At 45.7% G+C, this 21,613-nt stretch overlaps 1 protein-coding gene across 6 annotated transcripts; it reads left to right on the top strand.

Annotated features, from left to right (window-relative positions):
* Nucleotides 1-2,475: 2,475 nt before the first annotated feature.
* Nucleotides 2,476-18,039, top strand: CDV3 (CDV3 homolog). 6 transcript variants are annotated; one of them, XM_053929780.2, is made up of 5 exons: nt 2,476-3,099; nt 3,804-3,880; nt 11,360-11,505; nt 14,379-14,532; nt 15,712-18,039. In XM_053929780.2, exons 1-5 carry the CDS (start codon nt 2,866-2,868, stop codon nt 15,860-15,862), a joined length of 762 nt encoding a protein of 253 aa, XP_053785755.1. In that variant the 5' UTR covers nt 2,476-2,865; the 3' UTR covers nt 15,863-18,039. The 6 variants fall into 6 exon arrangements, with proteins under 6 accessions (XP_053785755.1, XP_053785754.1, XP_053785758.1 ...); XM_053929779.2 differs by having other exon boundaries at nt 2,482-3,099; nt 14,373-14,532; XM_053929783.2 differs by having other exon boundaries at nt 2,483-3,099; nt 14,373-14,532; nt 16,191-18,039.
* Nucleotides 18,040-21,613: the final 3,574 nt, after the last annotated feature.

Here is a 21,613-nt window from a genome sequence, read left to right as displayed (position 1 = left end):
CCACAAGTGAAAAGAAGCCACAAATGCAAAGTTGCTCCTCATTTCCTGGCAAGCTCTTTGGTCAGCCTGAGCTGCATTCCTTTGAGCTGAGCATGTGTGGAATTTCCAGCCTAGGTAGCAGAATGGAACTTGGAACAAATAGCTCAGCAAAATAGAACCCAGGGACTATGGGGCTGGGCCCAGATGCCTTTTGCCAGCTACAGGACCCAGAGAGAAATTTCCATGTTCAGACAGCATTAGAATCCTTAGAAGACGTGCTGAAATACCTGGGAATGGTCTGAGTCCTCGCCACTATACAACTTTCCATCTAGCAAGAACAAGTAAAGGTCCGTTTTGCTTTAAAGATGCTGAAGGTCCAAACATTAGAAGGCAGAGGGGAAGATACTTTCATCAAAAGAAAGCTGGAGGATGCTTCAGTGGCAGAATGATGAGAAAGGGATGGTGAAAGCAAGATTTGGGGCTCTGTAACTGTTCTGGAGGAGTGTAGCTGGGGAGATTTAAGAACAACTGGTGAGAATATATGCTGTCACTGTCAGGGTAGGGGCAGGGAAGGGCAGGCAAAGGGCTCAGTGTCATGGAGGGAAGACTAACTATAGACAATGACAACCACCACGAAGACTCTCTTTACTGGACTGACCTGAATTGCTTACACCTAATCAAGCTCTGTGTCTATGCCATCAATCCCCCTGAAAAACATAATGGGGAATTCTGCTGCATCTACCCTCAACTACTGTCCCTTCTCTGCAGTTTCCCAAGTCAATAATTCCTTCAAAACACTGATATATTGATGGGGACCTAAGAAAGGGAGGACTGAATTTTAGTTATTCATATCTAGATCTTCTCTTTTAAAATTAAAAGGGAGTTGAAGGCAGGAATGACAAATTACTCAACCTAGAACAGGGTATGCTGTCCTAACTATAGCTAAATAGATGCTCTTTGTAGATAAGAAAAAGAACAGACAGAAGGAAGGGAGGGAGGGAGGTGGAAAGAAAGAAAAAAAGAGAGAAAGAAAGGGAGAGAGGGAGGGAGGGAGGGTGAGGGAGAGAAAGAAAGAAAAAGAAATTTGGCCACAGGTGTTAAGGGACGTGGAAGTGGAGGGCAGTTCTGAACTTGGCCTCCATCACAGAAGATAAGTGGTGTCACAGAAGGAAGTCACCCAGGGGCCCATCCTGGGTAGTTGTAGTTGGGGGCACTTTATGATTGGGGAATAATATGTAAACTTGTTGTTGGCTAAGGCTAGGTCCTTGTTTTACTTAACATATTCTGGATTTAATTCTGTAATATAGTGGAGGGGGCAGCGACAACCTTTAATGGAGAACCTGTAAAGGAAAAGACAAAGAAATAGCTCCATTTGCTGTCTGTGCTCTATCCCATGAGGCTACTAACACACATGTCTGAGTCATTTCCTCAGTGGTTGTGACAGCTCTCTCCTCTGTCCTTCGGAGGAAGTGGAAAGTTTAATACATTGCAGTAGACCACCTTTTACATACACAAGGATTCATTTTATTCTCAAGGCTCAGAGGGTACTTAAATGGTAAGGCCAGGCTTGCATAGGTATTTTTGTCGCTATTCCTAGGATTTGCCATTCCCCTCCTTTTATCAAGGATGAAGGCAAAGGATAAATTTCAGTCATCATCCAGACTCGAGTCAGGGCAGTGGGTATTGTTTAAATGTATTTAAAAAATCATTTATCTCGCATCTAATTAAGCACTGTGCTAGGTGGCTAACAGGTACACTTTCCCCACATACAAAAGCTAACGATGCCCAGATCAGGAGCTTGACGGTCAGACTTATTTAGCTTGAACTAAATAGACGTATGTCGTAGAGGGTGAAGTTCAGGCAAAAGCCAATCCCCTTCTATCTACCCATCGGTTTATTAAAGATATTTAAACTAGACCTAAACTTCAAGCCTGCTTTCATAATAATCCCGTAAGATAAAAATAGTTGCCAGACCAGAGAGGGTGGAAGTGTAGACGCCAGCAGGGGAGCGGTATCATATTTAACATAGATAGTTGAACACAGTGCCTTTCCGTTCCGGTAAAGTTCAAACAGCAAGGCCACAGTTCACTCTAGGAGAGCAGGCACACGTGTATCCTACGCATGCGCCCAGATCCGATCCACCCGCCCCTTCTACCCGACCTCTCCTGCCCAGTCACTAACCAGTCCTCTAAATGCCCACCCTCAAGGCTAAACCCGGTCTCACGATTGGCGAAATCTTCATACACGTCACTTATTTAGCATACGTTCTCTTCCCACCCCTACTCCACGGCCCCGCCCCGTTTGTGACAGGGATTGTCGCCTAAGCGCTTCGTTTTGGAACTTGATTGGCTTCCTTTCCAGCTCCGCCTCCGTCTCCTCCCACCGCCCGCCTCGCCGCGCTCCCACAGCGGCTGGCGGATCTTAGTACGCAGGCGCAGACGCTGCCTCTCTATTCTGGTGGCCCGCCCTCCCTCCTCCCCTTCCCACCCCTTCTCCCCTCCTCTCCGGGCTTGCGCGCGCGCGTCTTCCTCCTGCACGCGCCGCCGCTAGTCCAGCACTCACGCTGGAGCTTCTGACCCGCGCGTTCCTTTTCCCCTCCGGCAGCGGAGCGGGCAGGATCCTGCACCGTGGTCGCGGGAGCGGAGGCAGCCTCGGCGGGCTCCGGCGCCTGCAGCGGCGCGCGATCCATCAGGCGGATCATACCACCGCCCGACAGCACGCGGGGGGAGCCGCCCGCCGGCCGCACTCGTTTCGGCAACCCCGCGGGGCTGAGGCGTCGCCGCGCCCCGGAGCCTGAGCGCGGAGCCGGCGTTCACTCCTAGGTCGGAGCCCCGCGGGCCGCGCCCGCCGCCGGCCCCACCCATCCGGGTCGAGGAGGCCAAGGCCATGGCCGAGACGGAGGAGCGGAGCCTGGACAACTTCTTCGCCAAGAGGGACAAGAAGAAGAAGAAGGAGCGAAGCAACCGGGCAGCGAGCGCTGCGAGCGCTGCGGGTGCGGCCGGCGGGAGTAGCGTAGCCGCGGGCGCGGCGGGCAGTGGGGCGGGCGCGGGAGCTCGGCCGGCCGACGGCGGGACCGCAGGAGCCGCGGGCCTTGGTGCCGCCACCAAGGCCGTGACGAAGGTGAGGGGCCGGGATTCGGGGCCCGAGCCGCGCGCTTGCGCCCATGTGCCTGCCTCCGCCTGCCTGGCGGAGCGTCCGGGGGCCGGCCAGAGGGCGGACGGGCGCGGAAGCCGGCCACGTGACGTGGGCTTCTCGGGTCTGGCCCTCTAGCCTCCCCGCGGGACCCCTTCCACCCAGCTCCCGACCCGCCCAGCTGCACCCCTCGTCGCTTGGCTTGAGCCAAGAGCAGCACCCTCAAGGGGCAGTTGGTCTGGGTCCGAAGTGCCCAGCACTGAGCATTTATCGAGTGACGTTTACTGTGAGTTAGTGTTCTGACTTAAGCCTAGGAGTCGGAGCTGAATTTTATAACAATTGCATTTGTGGCCACTCTAATTGGCATGACTTAGCCTCTAAGACGGAGGGGAAAAAGTCACATGGCAGCATTAAGATAGACGTTCAGTTGTGGGCTTACTATTGACTTTTTCATTTGACTTTTCCTGGTTGATTTTAAATTAACAGCTCTTGTGAAGGAACCAGGCGGAAGTAACTGTTGAAAGGGCACGTTTGTCCTCCAGCTTAGTCGACCTCGGCATCAAGCAAGGGCTGTGGCCAGAAAATGAGTCCATACTTCAGGTTCCAGGCACTTGATGCACTTTTTATAGTCTGATATCTGTCTTAGTGGTATTTTTACGATTGTCTTTAATCAGATGGTATGTGTTTTACAGGATGAAGATGAGTGGAAAGAATTTGAGCAAAAAGAGGTTGATTACAGCGGCCTTAGAGTTCAGGCGATGCAAATAAGGTATGGTCTGGTTACAAAAATGTTTAGATAGCCCTAAGGATCGGTGTTGTATGTCTGGTTTTTCTTTAGCCCCAAAACAGCACCATAGTAGCCTTCACTTTACATATGCTTATTAGGGCTCTGACTGTGTCTGTTCCTTCTCTCTGAGATGGCAATCATTCTATGTGCTGATCAAATTAGCTGCAAGCTCCAAAAATCCTAGGAGAGCTTGCCTACTTCCAGTCCTGGCTAGGTTTTTTTAAAGTTCAAGAGAACAGTAGTTTTTAAAAATTGGATTGGTTGGTTTTTAGAGAATTTGAAATTAAGAATTAAGAATTTTATCAAGTCCAATTTACGGTGGTCAATTTTAGATTCATGTAAATAAATGTCATATTTGGAGGGGCTGGTAAAGTAGAAAAAAAACAAGTGGATATACGTTTCCATTGGTTTAAGATTTAAAACCTTCTAATCCCAGTTTGAAGGTAGCAGTTTGTATATGCCAGTGACCACATGGTACAGTGGAGGAAATACTTTTCCTTAATGAAATACTGTTTTTGGCCTCCCTGGATAAGTAGTGTTTATGGTCTTAATTCATTCACAGAGCCGGGCTAATTTTGACATCTGTGGAATACCTCCTGCAGCGAGAGATTGAAGTCCTAGCTTCTTTCACATCATTTCACGAACTTAGCCAAAGTGAAACCTGATTGATAGCAGGAAGCTTTGACAGAACTCGGGGTCTTCACTCTTGAGCTTCCTCTGTAGTAGTGTTAAGCAGAAGTAATTAGACTGGAGTTGTAGTTCTTAACCATTCGGGTTTATGGAACTGCCTGTGTGTGGGGTCCTCGTCTTGTTGAGGAGTAAGGCTCCTGGGCCTCCTTCCCCGACTGCAGACCCTAGACTGCGGAGTCTTGAAGACTTGTGACAGGAAGGATGGTGTTTGTCCTGTCGAACTTACTCAGCACGAGTGGCACTTTCCGCGGGGAAAATGTTTCAAGTTCACTTAATGTTAGAAATTGATTTTGTTATGTTTTTCTGGCATTGAGTATCTATATTCAAGGCTATTTTAGTCTTTATTTCTGGCTAATCTGGAGACGGTGAAACATTCCTTACATTACTTACATCCTTCACCTTTGCCAGGGGCATAAGTGAATCTCAGCTAGGTGAGTGTTTAAGTTCTGCTTGACCTGAGGTAGACCAGCTTTTATACTGTGGGTTTTTCCATTAGTCTTAGCATCTAGTCACTGCCCCTAAGTGTTGGTCCGGGGTCTTCCTGTAACCTACTAACATTGAGAAACATACCTTCTTCAGGAAGCTGCTTTTGTGGATGCTCAGTCACTGTGGAGTCTGGGGTCTGTACTTCTATTGCCTGTATAAATCATTCAATCAGGGGGAGACTCACAGCTTCCAGGAAAGGCTCGAGACCAAGAAGCCACCTGAGGTCTTATAACAGGGACTAAAATTTTCACTTAATATACTCAGTATCCTTATAAACTGCATATTAAATGTTCACGACAGTGCAACTGGATGCCGGGGTGGGGGAGAAAAGACATCTTTTATAGGAGTGGTTACTCGCATACATGGGATGAGTTCTTACGTGGCAAAATGATGGACTTCAGGAGAAAGATAAACCTGCTTGTGTTTTAGCCCTGCTGCTTGTGTGTGACCTTGGGTAAGTCACTTTACTTTTGACTGTCGGCTCTTATCTGCAAAATTGGGACCACTTCTTGAGTGTTGGGAGGCTTTTGACAGGATGTTTGTAAAATACCCACTTGATTAATGTTAATCTAGATAAGTAGGTAAATTAGAATGTCTTACTCTTGGGAATTTCTCTGCTATTTAACCACGAGGCACTTGACTTATAATGCAAAGATTTGAGGAGAAGGAGGAGTGAAGCCCCAGAGTTTGTCGTGACTAATATAGCCAGGTTCACTGGGACATAAAAGGACAAAATGACACGGACGGGCCAGCACGAGTATAACCGTGTGAACAGAAGTTCCTCTGAGAGTTTAATGTTGCCAGAGACAAATGCTTGTCTTCTGTAGCTTGGTCTTACCTTTGCATAGAAGCCCTTAAAAGGGAAGAGAAATAAGATTTTTTTTTTCTTTTCTCTGGGATTGGGAAGTGGGGTTCCTTTATTCCTTCAATCTCTTTTCTACCCATGAGAGAGGCAGTGTTGCCCCCTCTGTATGGAACAAGGAAAATGAAACTTTGGAATTTGACTTAAAATATCTTGAAATCCCCAGCCTATAGTCTTACTTTTTTCTTCCAACTTTTTGCTTTAGAAAAATTACAAACTTCAGGGAAGTTGCAAGAATAGTAAAATAAATACCCATGTACTCTTTGCTTACTTATATCTACAGTCATATTTGCTTTACCTTTAGTTAGCTGCAGATACACTGTTGAAGTTCTTGACACTAATCTTTATATAATAGGTTAACAAGCTGGACCTTTATTGAAGATAAGTGTTCATTTGAAGGGGAAAATTTCAGTAGCAGCAAACATACTATATTAACGTCCTGTCTCACATTTACCAACTAGCCCAGGATTTTCGGTACCAAGAGTATTATAAGGGCATGTGTCAGATGTGTGTCTAGTTTAATAGATTTCATTCAAGGTCATGTCATTACTTATCAGTAAATTCTTGAGAGGGAAGCCATTGAGATTACTTCTGCATCCAAACTGGATCTAGCGCAGCAAATATTTGTGTGACTATTACACATTGTGCTGGTCTTGGTGTCGTAAGAATAACTCACGTTGTACTTATACACCAGCAGATCGTTCCAGTGATGTGCAGGGTGTTATGGGCCACAGGAGAGAGAGAGAGACACAGACTACTAGGAAGGGAGTCCTTGGATGAGGTGCAGTGACATTTAAGCCGCCAAGCATAGCTCATCGGGCCGTTTCTGTCTCCCCATTTTACTGTTGTAACAGTTGCTGGATAATAGTGGCAGACCAGGGGGGATGCCCAGCATTCCAGCACAAACACAGTCCAGGCTCGTTTTGTTTTAGCTGCTTCCCCTTTAGGATACATTAATTCTCATGTAATGTCTTTTGCGATAAGGCAGTAAGAACGTTCTGTTCTTTATAAATGTACTGCTGTAGGATGTGTAATCCTGAACAGCCTTATTAAAGAAAGTGAATTCCTCAAATCTCAAAATAGAGAGAATTTCTGTGTCATATCTTAGAGCTGTAAAGAAGTGAAATGAGGCAACCCGAAAGAATTGCACTGTGCAGTCCCACGACTTGGCTCTGCTACTTTGTAGCCCTGGACAAGTATTTAAATGTCTGAGTATCAGTGTTGTATGTACAATGGGTTTTCTCCCTGCCTTAGTGTTGTTTCAAAGTTTAACTTTGTAAAATTGGAACGCTGCCTGGCATAGTAGACATTCCTTTTCTAGTGCCATCGTTCCCCTGCCCCACCAATAGTGCCTTACACACATGCATATTTAAGACAGTGTACTGTGAATTGTGCTCCTGAATTTACCGTAGCATCATAGTGTTTAAATGGCCAAATTCAGCTGATGAGAAGCTGTGTATTGCATGTGGGTCAGGCACAGAAGTTTAGCCTAATTGTGCTTGCAGCGTGGTTCTTGTTCTGGCTTTGGAATTTAGAGGTTTGACGTTTGCTAGAGTGTGCAAAGATGAAAAAGTAATAGGATGTTTAAATCATTTCTGCCCTGCCATTAGTGCTGTGGCATTTTGGCACGTTTCTTGGCACCTCGGGGCCTTAGTTCCCTCCGTTGGATGCAGGGTCTTGACTAGACAATTTCCAATGTTTAGTTTAGCTAGGATTTCGGATCTTAAGGAGGCTAAATCCTAAGTTGACTTTTTGTGCTGATTATAGATATGCAGTCCATCTAATTAACAGATCACTTATTTGTTAGTAACAGTTTGTCATTTAGAAGTAATTTTAGATTGTGATTACTTGTTTCTTCACCTGTCTCTGAGGGTAAAGAAGGTGATAAATACTAGACATAAAAGAATCTTCTTTTACTTGGGACTCTAAATAGTCTATTAGACCAAACTAGAGTTTTTCTTTAAAAATGTTTGTGAACTAGCTCTGGCTGGTGTGGCTCAGTGGATTGGGTACTTGCCTGTTAGCCAAAAGGTTGCCGGTTCGATTCCTGGTCAGGTCTCATGCTTGGGTTGCTGGCCGGGTCCCTGATCGGGAGCATGCCAGAGGCAATCAATCCATGTTTCTCTCCCTCCCTTTCCCTTTCTCTAAAAATAAATAAAATCTTTAAAAAAATTGTTTTGTGAATTAGAAAAGCAATATACTTTTTAAAAGAGAATATTTGAAAAGAATAGCAGCATATGTATAAGAATTACCCATAATTCATTCTGCTTAGGGGCAGTTAGTGTTAAATTTTTTTGGTTTTCAGTTGTTTCTTACAGGCTAATCATTCTAGAGTTCAGATGTTAATCACCAAATACTAATTAGAGGGGAAAGCTATTTTAGAGTCTAACATATATATATCTGAGCCACTGTGATTCGACACATTGCTGTTTCAAAATGTAAGTGCCCTACTGAAAACGATCGCAGCTTGGGTCTATGAGAATAAAAGTGCTGGGAAGGCACTTAAATCTCTGGGGGGGTCTTCACCTCCCTGTCTGGCATGTGTTGGGTTTGCTGGGACATTACTAATTAGTTCATTGCAGCTAGGTGAATAACACCTATGGTTTTTACTCCCCAACCAAGCAAATTACATTGTGGTGTAATTACATTGGCATAGCTTCAGAAGTGGGTAACGTCTCAAAAACGTTTTGTTTGTTTTTTGGTGATAGTTCTGATGTTTGGATACCCCTGCTGCATGGCTGTATACATTATGACCTTCACGTCCCTACCTGGTCATTCATTCCACTCAATAAGCTTTAGAAAACAAGGCCTACTGTTTGGTGTCTTTTTAAAAAGAACATGTTTTCCTGTTTTTTTTTCCCAAATGAAAACTGCTCTTTTTCCTATCATGAAGGTGGTATACGTGCTGTGCTGCTTGTGTGAGAATTCAAGTGACTGTTTGAAATCACGTAGTAGTGAACACTTAGTCTGTGCCAGGCCCTGTTCTCAGTGTTTTATGTCTGTTAACTCACTTAATCTTCTCCGTGGGGCTGTGGCCCCGTTTTACACGTGAGCACACTCAGGCGTACAGAGGCCTAGCCACACTCCGGGCCTCCTGGCTAGTAAAGTGGAGGCCCCAGGATGATTTGAACCAGGCAGTCAGTCTGGCTTTAGAATTTGCTCATAGCTGCCTCTTGCATGATGAAAATAGTCATGCATTCTAGCACCCAGCTACTTTTTGTTTTTTATCCTCAGCCGAGGACATTCTTTCACTGCTTTTAGAGAGGGAGGGAGGGAGGGAAGGAGACACACATCAATCGGGTGCCTTCTCATATGCGTCCCAAGCGGGACGGTCCTCCAACCGAGCCACACAGTCCAGGACCCAGCTACTTACTCTCAACATCTTAAAAATCATTCTAGATGTCTATTTCAGGTGTAGAAAGCTTGTTTTAGTAAGTTGTTGGTTTATATAACAGGCCTAACATTTTATTTGAATGGCTGCACAGGACTCTCTGTTAATGAAAAGGAAAACTGGAGGGTGACTTGGCCATATTCTATATCCTTTCTGCCACCCAGACGATAATCTTAAGGAAAATCGTGCTATAAACCAGACTAGAGAGAGGGTTGTTCCCTTCTCCCCTTCCTTACTGCCACCCTAAGCCTCTAAATTCTGGAATAATTCTGGTTTGTGGAAAGTTCCCATGATGCCACCATTGTCATGGAAATTTTTTTACAAATGTCTTTAAAGGAGACATTAGCTGTCCCAGAAATCTGTTAATATAGCCAGGACTTGTCCTGTTTTAGAAGAAATGGAAGGAAAGAGCCCTTAGGTGTTCTTTTGCAGTAGTCGGGAGGGGCCCAGGTGTTCAAAGGTCACGAAGTCAGGGTGGGGTCATCTGTACATTGTTGGGCCGAGATAGTGGGTGAGATAGCAAAAGGAGAAAGTGTCTTTAGAATGGAAGGCCAAAAGTCAGAGCTTTAGACAACAGCCATGTTTTGTTTTTGTAATAGGGAAAAGGGTAGTCAGGATAGTGGATACTGAATACACCGAAGACCCAGGGGGAACCCCGATGGCAAGGGAAGCAGCTCAGAGAAAAGGCTGGTAGTTGGCCCCTGGCTGCTGGGGGAGAGGGGGGGGCAGCGTCAGAGAGGGCGGGGAGTTGGGAAAAGGAAGTCTGATCTGGCAGTTACCTCCCTGCTTTGGAGCCAGCAGTATAGAGAGACCAGATATGTTCTTGATAATTTAGAGCATTCAGGTTTACATAAAATCATAATAAGTAATCTGGCAAAAGGAAAAATAATCAAAGGAACCTTGGAGAAATTACAGGTTTCTGACTCAGGCCAATTCACGAATAAAGAAGTTTTAATGGCATTAAAGTAAACACTGCAAGCACTCTTAGGATGCTGTGTACCCCTGAGTACAGCTCTTGCTTTTACGATCACTAAGTAAGTCAAAGACTGAGTTCTTACATGCCCTTCCTTTTTCACATCAGTGACTTGTATCCGGTGTCGGAGGCCGTTCTGCGGATCTCCTGTCAGACAGGAGACACTGGCTCTCATTAAACCTGTAGCACTGATGTGTAAACGCTGAGCGCTGACTTGTTTTCCTCCGTTGGAATGTGAATTCTAATCTCGATCATATTTTGTAATATACTAACAGATTAGCAAATGAAATTATACAACTTTCAAAAACCATTCATTCCGCCCTAGCCAGGTGGCTTAGTTGGTGGGAGCATTATCTCTGTGCACCAGCAGGTTTCAGGAGACAACAGATCCTTGTTTGTCTCTCACATCTGTGGTCCTCTCCCTCCCCCTCCCCCTCCCCCTCCCTTCCCCTCCCCTCCCTCTAAAATCTGAGCATATCCTCCAGTGAGGATTAAAATATGTATGTATTTTCTAAACCCACTCATCCCATCACTAAAAATACGCTTACCATAAATGCCTGGTTGTATACTTTGGTCCTAGAAAAATCTAGTAATTATACTTTGAATCCTTCAAGTTGCCCTTTTCTCTGCATATCAGGTTAGACAAGTACTTCCTTCTTCCTCTCTCAGTTGCTGAGCCAATAGCTGGCGTTCTGCGCTTTCTTGGGGCTGCTGTACGCAACCATGCAGGCTGTCATAGCCCAGCACGTCAGCGTGTTAAATGTCGCTACACGGTCTTGAGTACATGAGGTTGCGGAGGGCAGTGCTGACCGTCGTCAGGCCAGGTGGTTTCCTAAACCTGTTTCCAGCAATGAAACCCTTTTTCCACGGGAAGTCAAGCAGAAGTCCTACTGGTGTAGATATAATCCCCATTTCTCTCTCTCTCTTTTAAACAAGTGAGCCCTGGGGCTTCGTAGAGCTGACGTGACTTCGGGTCCCACAAAACCAGAACTAAGGATTTGCACTGACAGTTTTTCTGGTGGTTCCGTAATTGAATTTGCTTGCTTGCTTTTCCAATAGTGAAAAGGAAGAAGACGATAGTGAAAAGAGAGAAGATCCAGGCGATAACTGGGAAGAAGGTGGAGGTGGCGGTGGTGGTGTAGAAAAATCTTCAGGCCCCTGGAATAAAACAGCTCCGGTACAAGCAGCTCCCGCTCCAGTAACTGGTAATTGTAATGTTTCGTTTTCAAGAAGATGTCTCTATGTGTAATTTTATATGCAGTCAGCTTCCAACTAAATACATGCCTGTGGTGGGTAAGCCGGGCTCCTTCCGGTCCTGGCAGGGAGGTTTACGTGTATACGCGTTTAAAGACTTCCACACCCAAAGCAATGTGCTTTAAGTTAAACGCGCTTTTCTGCAGGCTGGTTCACTTTAAATGTAAACTGAGTTGCCAAATTTAAGTACTTAAGCACTTGTTTCGGTTTTGGACAGTTGACTAAAGGATAGTGGCTACCTGTTTCACTTGTTTGTCCTTTCATCTGCCCCACCCCGCCCCATTCCCATTCCCCATTTTACTATCTTGAAGTATGAATTCTCTGGTGGGCACGTCTTATCATTCCTGAGGGGACCGAAAGTGGTCCGGGGGGGGGGGGGGTGATGAAATCTGAGATCTTACCATGGTTCTGTGACCCATCAGAGGGCCACAGTATGTAAGCCAGTGTACAGGGTATACCTGTGGTATTAGCTTGGAGGGGTGATTAGGAAAAAGGGTGTTTAAAGGGCCCCTTGGAGGGCAGTAATGGGGAAGACGTTTGAGAAAGAAACATTGCTTTAATACAGCGATTTTGAACTTTTTTCACCTCGTGGCACACTTAAACTAATTCTGTGGCACACCAAAAAATTTTTTTTGCTGATGTGACAAAAAAAAAAAGGTGTCATTTTGATTCATTCACACTGGGTGGCTATTGTGTTGGCTGTTGTTTTTTTATTGGACAGTCTGAGGGAAAAGAGGTCAGTGCCCCTTGCGGCACACCAGGTAAATATTGCTGCTGTAATGTATATCCACTATTTTATCCAAAGTAATATAAAGAAGAGCAAACCAGCCCAAATCTTACTGTCCAGAGATCACGAATAACTACCATGTCGGTATTTTTGCATCCTTTCTGGCCTTTTGCCATGTATGTGTTTTTCCACCTCTTTTTTTTGACTGCGTCTGTTAGTGGTCGCTATGCCCTCTGCACTGCTGGATCCATCGCCCAAGGCCCAGCCCTCACCTGATTGGCCCCATCGGCAGCGGCTGCCACAGTGGTTCGCCCTGTTGCAGCGGGCTCTTCTGTTGCATTCCGGGGCACTGCATTCTCCTGCCACCTTGCTGGTCGGTTCTCAGTCTCCCTTGGCAGTGTCTACGTGCCAGCCCCCTGCAGATTGACGTCACTAGCTCAGCTCTCCCAAACTCTCGGCATGTTTATTTAACTGCCTACCCCACATCTCCACCTCGGCGTTTCTAGAACTGAACTCGCTGCACCCGCCAGCCTTTCTTTCTCATGTCTGTGCTGTTCTTTCAGTCCCTGGGCCACCACCTTTGAGGCCATTTTTGAGCCTTTCTCTTGCTCCAAACATAATTTTAATCTGTCTGTAAATTTTTGTTGGCTCACTTACAAAATAAGTTGAGGTTTTATGACTCAGCAGTTCGACGGCTACCCCCGTTTTTGAACTGTCATGTTGTTACACGGATCACCGAGATCGTTTCTTATCCAGGCTGTCTGCTTCTCCACAGACACTTGTCCCAGCACAGCCAGCAGCGAGAGTGATCTTTTCAGATACAGCGGAGCGTGTCCTGTGCTGTTTGTGACCCTCCAACAGCATCCTCTCTAATCCACATGGAAACTGACGTTCTTGGGGACTTACAAGGCCTTAGACGCCTGGCTCGTGACCCTCCTTTTTTCTGACTTTGTCTTTCTCTTAATCTGAACTTGCTCCCTTTGCTGTCTAAGCTCTTTGTACTGGTATTTTCAGCCTGGAATTTTCTTTATATTGGGAGTTGGTAAACTTTTTCCATAAGGGGAAATAATTTAGGCTTAGAGGGCCCTAAAAACTCTGCTTCAATGCTCAGCGTTGCCATTTAGCACAGAAGCAGTCCAGTGAGTAGTTGTCTTCCAGTATAACATTACTTGCAGAAACAGGTGTCGGGCCAAATTAGGCCGACCTGCCAGCTCTAGATGTGCCGCCTGCTTTCAGTCCTTTGCTGCATTGTCACCTCATCGCTGACAACCCTTCAGGACCACCGCATTTACCATCACGGCCCCTTCCAGCACCGCCCTGCTCGTTGTGTGCTTTTTCTACAAACCCGTCTCTAATTTTTGGATGGCACCTATCTTTTTACATGTTCTGTTTGCCGCCTCTAGAGTAGCACAGTCCAGTAGTACTTTTTGCAGTGATGGAATATCACTGTGCAGCGAAACATCGATGTGTGAGAGAAACATGGATCAGCTGCCTCCCATGCACCCCCCAACCCGGGACCTGGCCCGCAACCCAGGCATGTGCCCTGACTGGGAATCGAACCGGTGACCTTTCGGTTCACAGGCTAGCCAGTGCTCAGTCCACTGAGTCACACCAGCCAGGGCTTATTAGTCATCTTTAGAATTAAAAATAAACGGCATGGCATTTTATTAAATAAGGTTTTTTTAGATACATGGCATCTTATGTAATGCACTGCCCAGGCAAATAAGTGACGGCCATCCACACTTCCTGGTGTGTAAACTGAATACGAAAGTGGCTGTGCTCCGAATGGCAGTCCTCGATGAGGCCTGTCCCTGATGTGTAGCAGAGCCCTTCCCACCTCGGGACGTTGACTTACAGACTCATTTATGTGGACAGTAAAGTTGTACATGGAGAGGTCAGAAGACTGCCCTGGGAAGTAGAATGTTTTCACTTTCAGACATTCCCAGATAACCAGCGTTACTTCTGGTTTCCGGAAGCTTTATGTCAGGTACCGGCGTCATTTCTGGAATTGTCAGTGATTGGAATTACAAGGCTAGTTCATTAATGTGCCGAGCATTTGAATATTTTCTCTAAACTGTGATGCAATGTTAGTTACAGAAACCCCCGAACCGGCAATGACTAGTGGTGTGTATCGGCCTCCCGGAGCCAGGTTAACCACAACAAGGAAAGCACCCCAAGGACCACCGGAAATATACAGTGACACACAGTTCCCGTCCCTGCAGTCCACCGCCAAGCACGTGGAGAGCCGGAAGTGAGTACTCTGGTTAGCAGGCTGGGCTTTGGAACCCTGCCCCGTGGTGGCGAGTGGGAGGTAGTAGATACAGAACCCTCGGGGAGGGGATGCTGTTGACTGGTAAACCCCTGGCTGCACCTGACGGGCAGCTGAGAATTAGAATGGGACTTAGGCGCCCTGGAGGGGCACAGGGGAACGGGCACCGAAGTAAGACACTGTCTGCAGAAGCTTCTCTTACCCCTGGTTCATGCTGTTCTGTAGCTGTGGCAAAGCTGCCATGTCATTCTCCCAAGCTGGGGCGTTTTGAGTGCATTGTTCCTGGTTTACAGGCCTTATAATAGGAAAACTAGAAATGAAAGAGCAGTGTTTAGTTGTATCCCAGTACATGTGAACAGGCGGAAGACGTTGGCATTTATAAGTCTAATGTGAAAATCTTATTTCAGCAGGCACTTAAAATGAATGCTACCTGGAGTTAAATGACCACATATGGCACTTCCACACCTTGTCTAGGGCCATGAACTTTTAAATAAAATGGGAAGAATTGTAAATGATAGATGGAAATAACTGTTTTTTTTTGGGGGGGGGGCGGGTAAATTTGAAAGTAAATCCCAGCCTTTCTTCCTCTTTGAGACCACAGCTGGCTTGACTCTAAACCTCCACTTGGACTTGCTCCTCTGCCCTGTCCTACAAAATAAGGGTTAGCGATCCACCACACTCGTCCTTGTTTACCTGGCCCACCCCCGTGAGGTAGAAGTGAGGAGAAGTTACTGGATACTGAGTAGACTTCACATGAGTGAGAAAATTGTTGCTCTTACTTATGTGTAAAGGGAGGTGTATTGTCTGTCTGCCAACATAAAAGTGAGTCTTAGAAGGAATCACGTGTTATCAGAGAGCTTTTTAACTTTCCACCTGTCTTCGGGTTGGTCCCAGAATAGGTTTGCAGTTACTAGTGAGTCCTAGAGTAGATTTGCTACTACGGAACGTGGAACCGTGGAGCTGCAGTTACAGTATTCTCTGTTTTCTATTCAACTGAAGCCTTAAAAATGGTTTGATAAAGATTTTATGTACTAGTATGGCCCTCCTGCCTCTCCCTCAAGATTCCCCTAAGGGTGGCTTTTTTTTTTTTTTTTAACTCAGGGAGAATATTTTAAAAACAACCTCAAGAAATATTTACTGATTACATTTATTTTCCCTTAGGGATAAAGAAATGGAGAAGAGCTTTGAAGTAGTAAAACACAAAACTAGAGGTAGGGATGAGGTTGCAAAAAACCAGGCCCTTAAACTTCAGCTAGACAACCAGTATGCTGTGCTTGAAACTCAGAAAAGCAGCCACACACAACACAGTTAAGGAATGGTCTTTGCTAACCCTTCTAAGGTAACTAGACCACAGCTAACCACCACGAACAGCCACTCGTCACCTGACCTCTGCTGGATCTACGGCAAGCGATGCAGACCCCTCGATGTAAGGGACCGGCCCGATGCACTGTGGAAGTTTCATGTGTCACAACTGCTCTTTATGTGTGTTGAATAGAGGGGGGCTTTCACTGTTACAAATGTGTGGACTAGATCCAGCAGTGTTCTTTCATGATACTTACTCTGCAAATAGGAAAAAAAAAAAAAAAAAAACTCCACAAAAACTGCAGCCAGTGGTCATTTCAAAATCTTTTTATGTTCAGATACTGAGCCTTTGTAAGGTTGACTACCTCAGGTGTGCTGCACTCACGTGGACTTCCCGTGGATCACAACTTCCGGACAAGAAGGTTACAGCTCTTAAGTGTCGGTGTGAAACTTGAAACCAGCTCTCCTGGATTCCTATCAGAAATCCTGCAGAAAGTCAGCCATCTGGGTTCTGATCTGCTGTAAAAGATGAAGATTTAAGTGACCTTAATTAACCTGTCCTGCGCCCCACCCTTAGGGAGTGCTCTTTGTCGCGGGCTGTGGCTCTAGTAGGCTTCCTGGGACGTGCCGCACTCAAAAGAACTGACGTGTTCCGATGTCTGTGTAGGGCTGTGATTTATAATTTAAACTTTGAGTTGTATTCTGAGGTAACCACACATTCAACCAAACTTGGGTCCACCAAGTGGGAAAGGGGGGTGGGGGGGTGGTCTTGTTTCTTTTAGAAAGTTTATTTGGATAGTGCTTTATCTGTGTTCCACATTAAGGCCTTCTTTTGCTTTGACTTGGAAGAAGTTCTTTGACAGAGCATATTGCTTGGTTAAGTGACCTGAATATGCGTTAGAATTGTGAAATGTCTCATGAAATTGCCAATCCCTCAAGTGGAACCAAATAGCCTTTGATGTAAAGGGCAGTGGATGCAGGGGGCTCTACTTCCGGTGCTGCTAAAGCCTCCTCGAATCAGGTCTAAATTGTAAAGTTAACTGAGGTTTCTGCTCAGGCCAAGGGGTTCACTGACCTGTTCTATAAATTCAAAGCAATGTGAGCAGAACCTCAACCTATTGCATGATCCTTGACAGTTTCGGATACACTTGTGCCCACATGTAAGTTACTGGACATTCTGTAGATGCAGTGATCGCTCCAGGGTGACTCTTAATCAGTCGTTTGGTGTGTCTTTATGCTGTTCACTTGGAAAGGGGCGAAAGACAGGTGATGTAGCACTTCTGTTTTGAATAATTACAGCTTAAACTATCCAGTAAATTTTTAGTCCTTCCAAGGGGCTTCAGGAAGATACCCAGGATTACCGAAAAGTTTCTTTCCATCCAATGAGATAGTCTGGTAATTGCCTAGTTTTGTATCTTCTGTTCAGTAGAAATATTTCAAAGTGGTATGTGACCACTGAGGCAGAGTGGGTGTCTCTGTAATAAACCCCTTAGCCAAATGGTGGGGGTGCGGACTTGCTCCTGGCAAGAGTGAAGCAAACGGGTGAGTAAAACTGTCTCGATGTGGGAGCGTGTTTCTGCAGGGGTTTCGTCCTGATAAAAGTGTCAGCGCAGGAATTGGACTCCTGGGGGTTATGGGGTCTCCTGACAGGAGCTGCCAGCCGTTTCTGGGCAATAATGCCGGTGTCACTTGAGGCGACACCAGGATGCCTGCCTTCCGATGTGTTTGGTGAGCTGCCAGGCAAGCCGAGGAGAGGTTGGATGATTAAGCGAGAAACAGGATTCTTGGTTAAACTGAAAACTTCGTTTGGGAACCAAAAATCTTTAGCAAATCTCTTGGACCTTGAGCCACATACTTCCCCTGAAAATATGCATTTTTTCCAGCAGAATTTTGTTGAGGGTTGTGTTTTGAGGAATGAACTGAAATGGAGAAATGTGGAACTTATTTAATGGCATACTGTACTAGAAATCTGAAGACCTTCAGGAGATTTAAAACCAACTCTTGTTACAACTTTCTAAAAGATTGTGAAATTATCAAAATGCACACGAATCAAGTTTTGATACACTGTATGATGGGTGGGTAGGCTGTCCATTGTACCATTTCTTTCTTTGAATTCTCAGGCATGGTTTGGCAGTGCAAGAACTCTGTAACATTAACAAAGTCAATAAAAGTAAGTATATGGTTTTAGGGGTCTGGTAGTTTTTATTCTTCCCCCTTAACCTGTTGCCTGTCTTCCAAAGTGGTGAACTGATGTCATGCCTCCTTCGCTGTAGGAGGATGATAACACTTTCATCTCAGGAATGAACTTGGAGAACTGTTTACAGAGACTCCGAAGGTTAAACAGAGAGACCCGGAATGAAAGTGGCTGCAAAGCTGCGATGGATGTTCTTCTCCAGAGAGAAAGCATTGAAATGGACCTCTGTCTCCGTTACTGTATTCAATTGTGTTATCTTAGGCCCGGCAGGGGAGTGGATTTACCGTCTGTACTGCGCAGACTGGACGTCTGGGCGGCGTCCTTTGAGAAGCTTGTTGGTTTCTCAAATGAGCAGCCATTTTAAATTTCAGGTTTTAGCCTGGATTGGAGTCCCTAAATGTCTGAAAAAGTGTATTTCAAGTCTGTTTTTGGTGATGGAGTTTAAATTCACTATCTGGTCATTCTTGTACTTGATTTTATTTTCTTGACAGCCCTGTTTAAAATAGAATACACAAAAATATCAGACACCTCGTCATTCCCCCATCTGAAGCTCATCCATAGTTTTTAAAACCAACTTTTGTTTTTCTGAGTTAAAAGTCACCCTTCAAAAGTACACAATTTTTAAGTGTTTTTTAGTATATTCTCAAAGTGGTACAGTTGTCACCACCCTTAATTCTGGATGTTTTCATCACCCCAGAAAGAAACTCCGCACTGTCAGCGGTCCTTTCCCACTTCCCCTCAGTCCCCCAGGCCTCCGTGTCTCTAGGTTATTCTGGACGTTTCATACAAACAGGGCTGTGCATACAGCGCGTGGCCGCGACTGGCTTTGTTCACGTACCATGTCTCAGGTGCCCGTATGTGTGGCAGGAGTCCACACTTCATTTTTATTGCCAGTCGCGTGGATCCACATTTCATTGATCACTGGATGAAGATTTGGGCTGTTTGCACTTTGTCCGCGTCACGAAGAACACTGGGACGAACCTTCGTGGACAAGGTTCTGTGTCAGCATGTGTCCAGTGCGCTCAGGTGGACGCTGGGGTGTGGAATCGCTGGGCTGCATGCACAGCGACTGGGCATCTGCCCAGCTCTGCCAGAGTGGCCGCAGGGCATCACGCTCCCCCCAGCGCCGTGAGGGCTGTGATTGCTCCCCGACCTCACGATCGCTCAGCACCTGATTTTTCCAGTCTGGACGTCCTGGTTGGTGTGAGGTGGCATCGGATGGTTTTGTTTTGATTTGCATTTCTGTAATGACCAGTGACGTTGAACATCTTTGTGTCCTTATAGGCCATTTGTTTGTCTTTGGGGAAATGTCTGTTCAAATCCTTTGCTAATTTGTAATTGAATTTTTGTCTTTTCATCATTGAACCATAAGCATTCTTTATATATTGTGGATACTGATCCCGCATCAGGTACATGATTTGCAAATATTTTCTCCCATCTTTCTCAGTAGTGTCTTTTGAAGCACAAGAGTCTTTAATTTTGATGAAGCCCAGTTTATCTTTTCTTTTTTTAGATGCTTATGCTTTGGGTATATCTAAGAAATAATTACCTAAGCCAAGATCATAAAGATTTATGTGTGTTCTAAGTCTTGTAGTTTTCGCTCTTTCATTTAGCTCCAGTCCATTTTGAGTTCATTGTTGAGTATGGTGTGACATACCCAGTTGTCCAGCCCCATATGTTGAAAAGACTCCTCCATTATGTGGCACACTAAACATTTCACCTGTTCTATCCCTCTGCTAGAATGTGAAATTTAAGTAGAAATGTGTACGAGGGGATGTCAGGAGCTTGGGGGTCTGGGTAGGGTAGGAATCGGGGAGTGAGGTCAGGCTGAGTGTGGAGTAGAGACAAAAGCTGGGAAGGAAAATCAGGAACAGAGAGAATCACATAAACTCGTTCTAATAACGAGTGCCCCGAAACTGCAGGTTTGTAACGGTTTCGGTTCCTCACCCCACCATGGGGTCTGGGCGGAAATGACACCCACAGGATGCAGGTGAGCTACAGATTGCTTCTCTTGCGCTTGGTACAGAAATAGTGGATATTACGAAGGATATAGCAACTGGATGTGTAACAGGAGCTGAGGAGCTGACAGGACTTAAGTTTTCAACTTTCACCCGTGAATACCCTGCCCCACCTGAGCTTCACAGCCCATCAGAGCCACATTATTCCAGGACAGAAACTTGTGTCTTCTTCCTGTTTAAAGTTTGTTTATTTTTTTAAAGATTTTATTTATTCTTGGAAAGGAGGGAGAAAGAGGGAGAGAAACATCAATGTGTGGTTGTCCCTCGTGTGCCCCCTACTGGGGACGTGGCCTGCAACCCAGGCATGTGCCCTAACCGGGAATCAAACCCAGCAACCCTTTGGCTCGCAGGCCAGCGCTCAATCCATTCAGCCACACCAGCCAGGGCTAAACCCAAACTAGACGGTATACCTTCCCTTGAAAAAAACTGCAGCTGAAGTTTTTCTGCGTGGGCCACGTTCTTCATGAGAAGCAGGTGGCTCTGCAGGTTATTCCCATGGTTTTCCAAGGGCTGCGTTTCGGAATAGCCTGGAGACCGTTTAAATAGTGAGGCCTGGCTCCCACCCCCACACACACTAATTTAATTGGTATGATGGGGTGTGACCTGCACACAGGGATTTTTTTTTTAATTCCCCAGTGAATTCTAACGTGCAGCAAAGTGTGGGAACCACTAGGTTATGTCACAAGTAAGAGTGACGGGAGTAGCTGTGAAACAGGCGCAGGGCTAGTTAGAGTCTGTAGGAAATCCCTCCAGTTGTCCTAGCGCAGAAAGGGCAGTCACACTCCTACAAGCATGTTTTGGGTGCTGTTCAGTAGAGGGAAATAGATGCTAAAATTGGTGGGAAAGACCTATGAGCTGATATAATTCTTTTTATGTGCACATAAAATATAATTTTTATGTTTTTTATCGTTCAGTGTTTCCAGTATAAGGATCATTTTTAATGCTTCCTCTGGCACGGCAACTACCTCACCACCAAGAAACTGACCGTAGCTACTTTGTTTCCCTTCTCTATACAATAGTTTTATTCTGTTTGACGTGTGTCTTGGCAGTGAGTCTGACCATTCCAGAATTTACTCAGTGTAAATGTTAAGCGCTTTGCTCTACCCCCTGGCTACTTTTAATTTGCCCTTTTCGTTTTGTAGCCAAGTTACCACACCTCTGGGTTTTCACGGTTTCTTTAGAGTTCTGTAGCTCTCCCTGGTGACTGTGGAATGAACCGTAATTAACTTTACCAGAGATGAGCTCAGCCCATGCTCATCTTGGGAACTGGAAGCTCAGACGCCCGTACCACCTACACGCTCAGCCTGTGGTTCGGTTCACTCACCAGCTGCAGCCTTTTAGGGTCACGGTATGGGTGGCACTTCAGCATCCTTTTTAATGGGTGCATAGAGGAGTCCTCTGAGGCTCATCTTGGGCTTTAACTTGCTGGGACTATGGTGGTTTTCTTCCTGGGTGTCTCTGATTTTACAGTTGAAATTTATGCCTTTAATTAGAGACCAAATTAAACTTGGGAGTCGGGAACTCCAACCTCAGTGGCACCATGGGAATG

The sequence above is a fragment of the Desmodus rotundus genome, chromosome 8, assembly GCF_022682495.2.
Source record: "Desmodus rotundus isolate HL8 chromosome 8, HLdesRot8A.1, whole genome shotgun sequence".
Classification (NCBI taxonomy): domain Eukaryota; kingdom Metazoa; phylum Chordata; class Mammalia; order Chiroptera; family Phyllostomidae; genus Desmodus; species Desmodus rotundus.
Note: the sequence above shows the minus strand (reverse complement) of the source record. Positions and strands in the feature narration are given on the sequence as shown.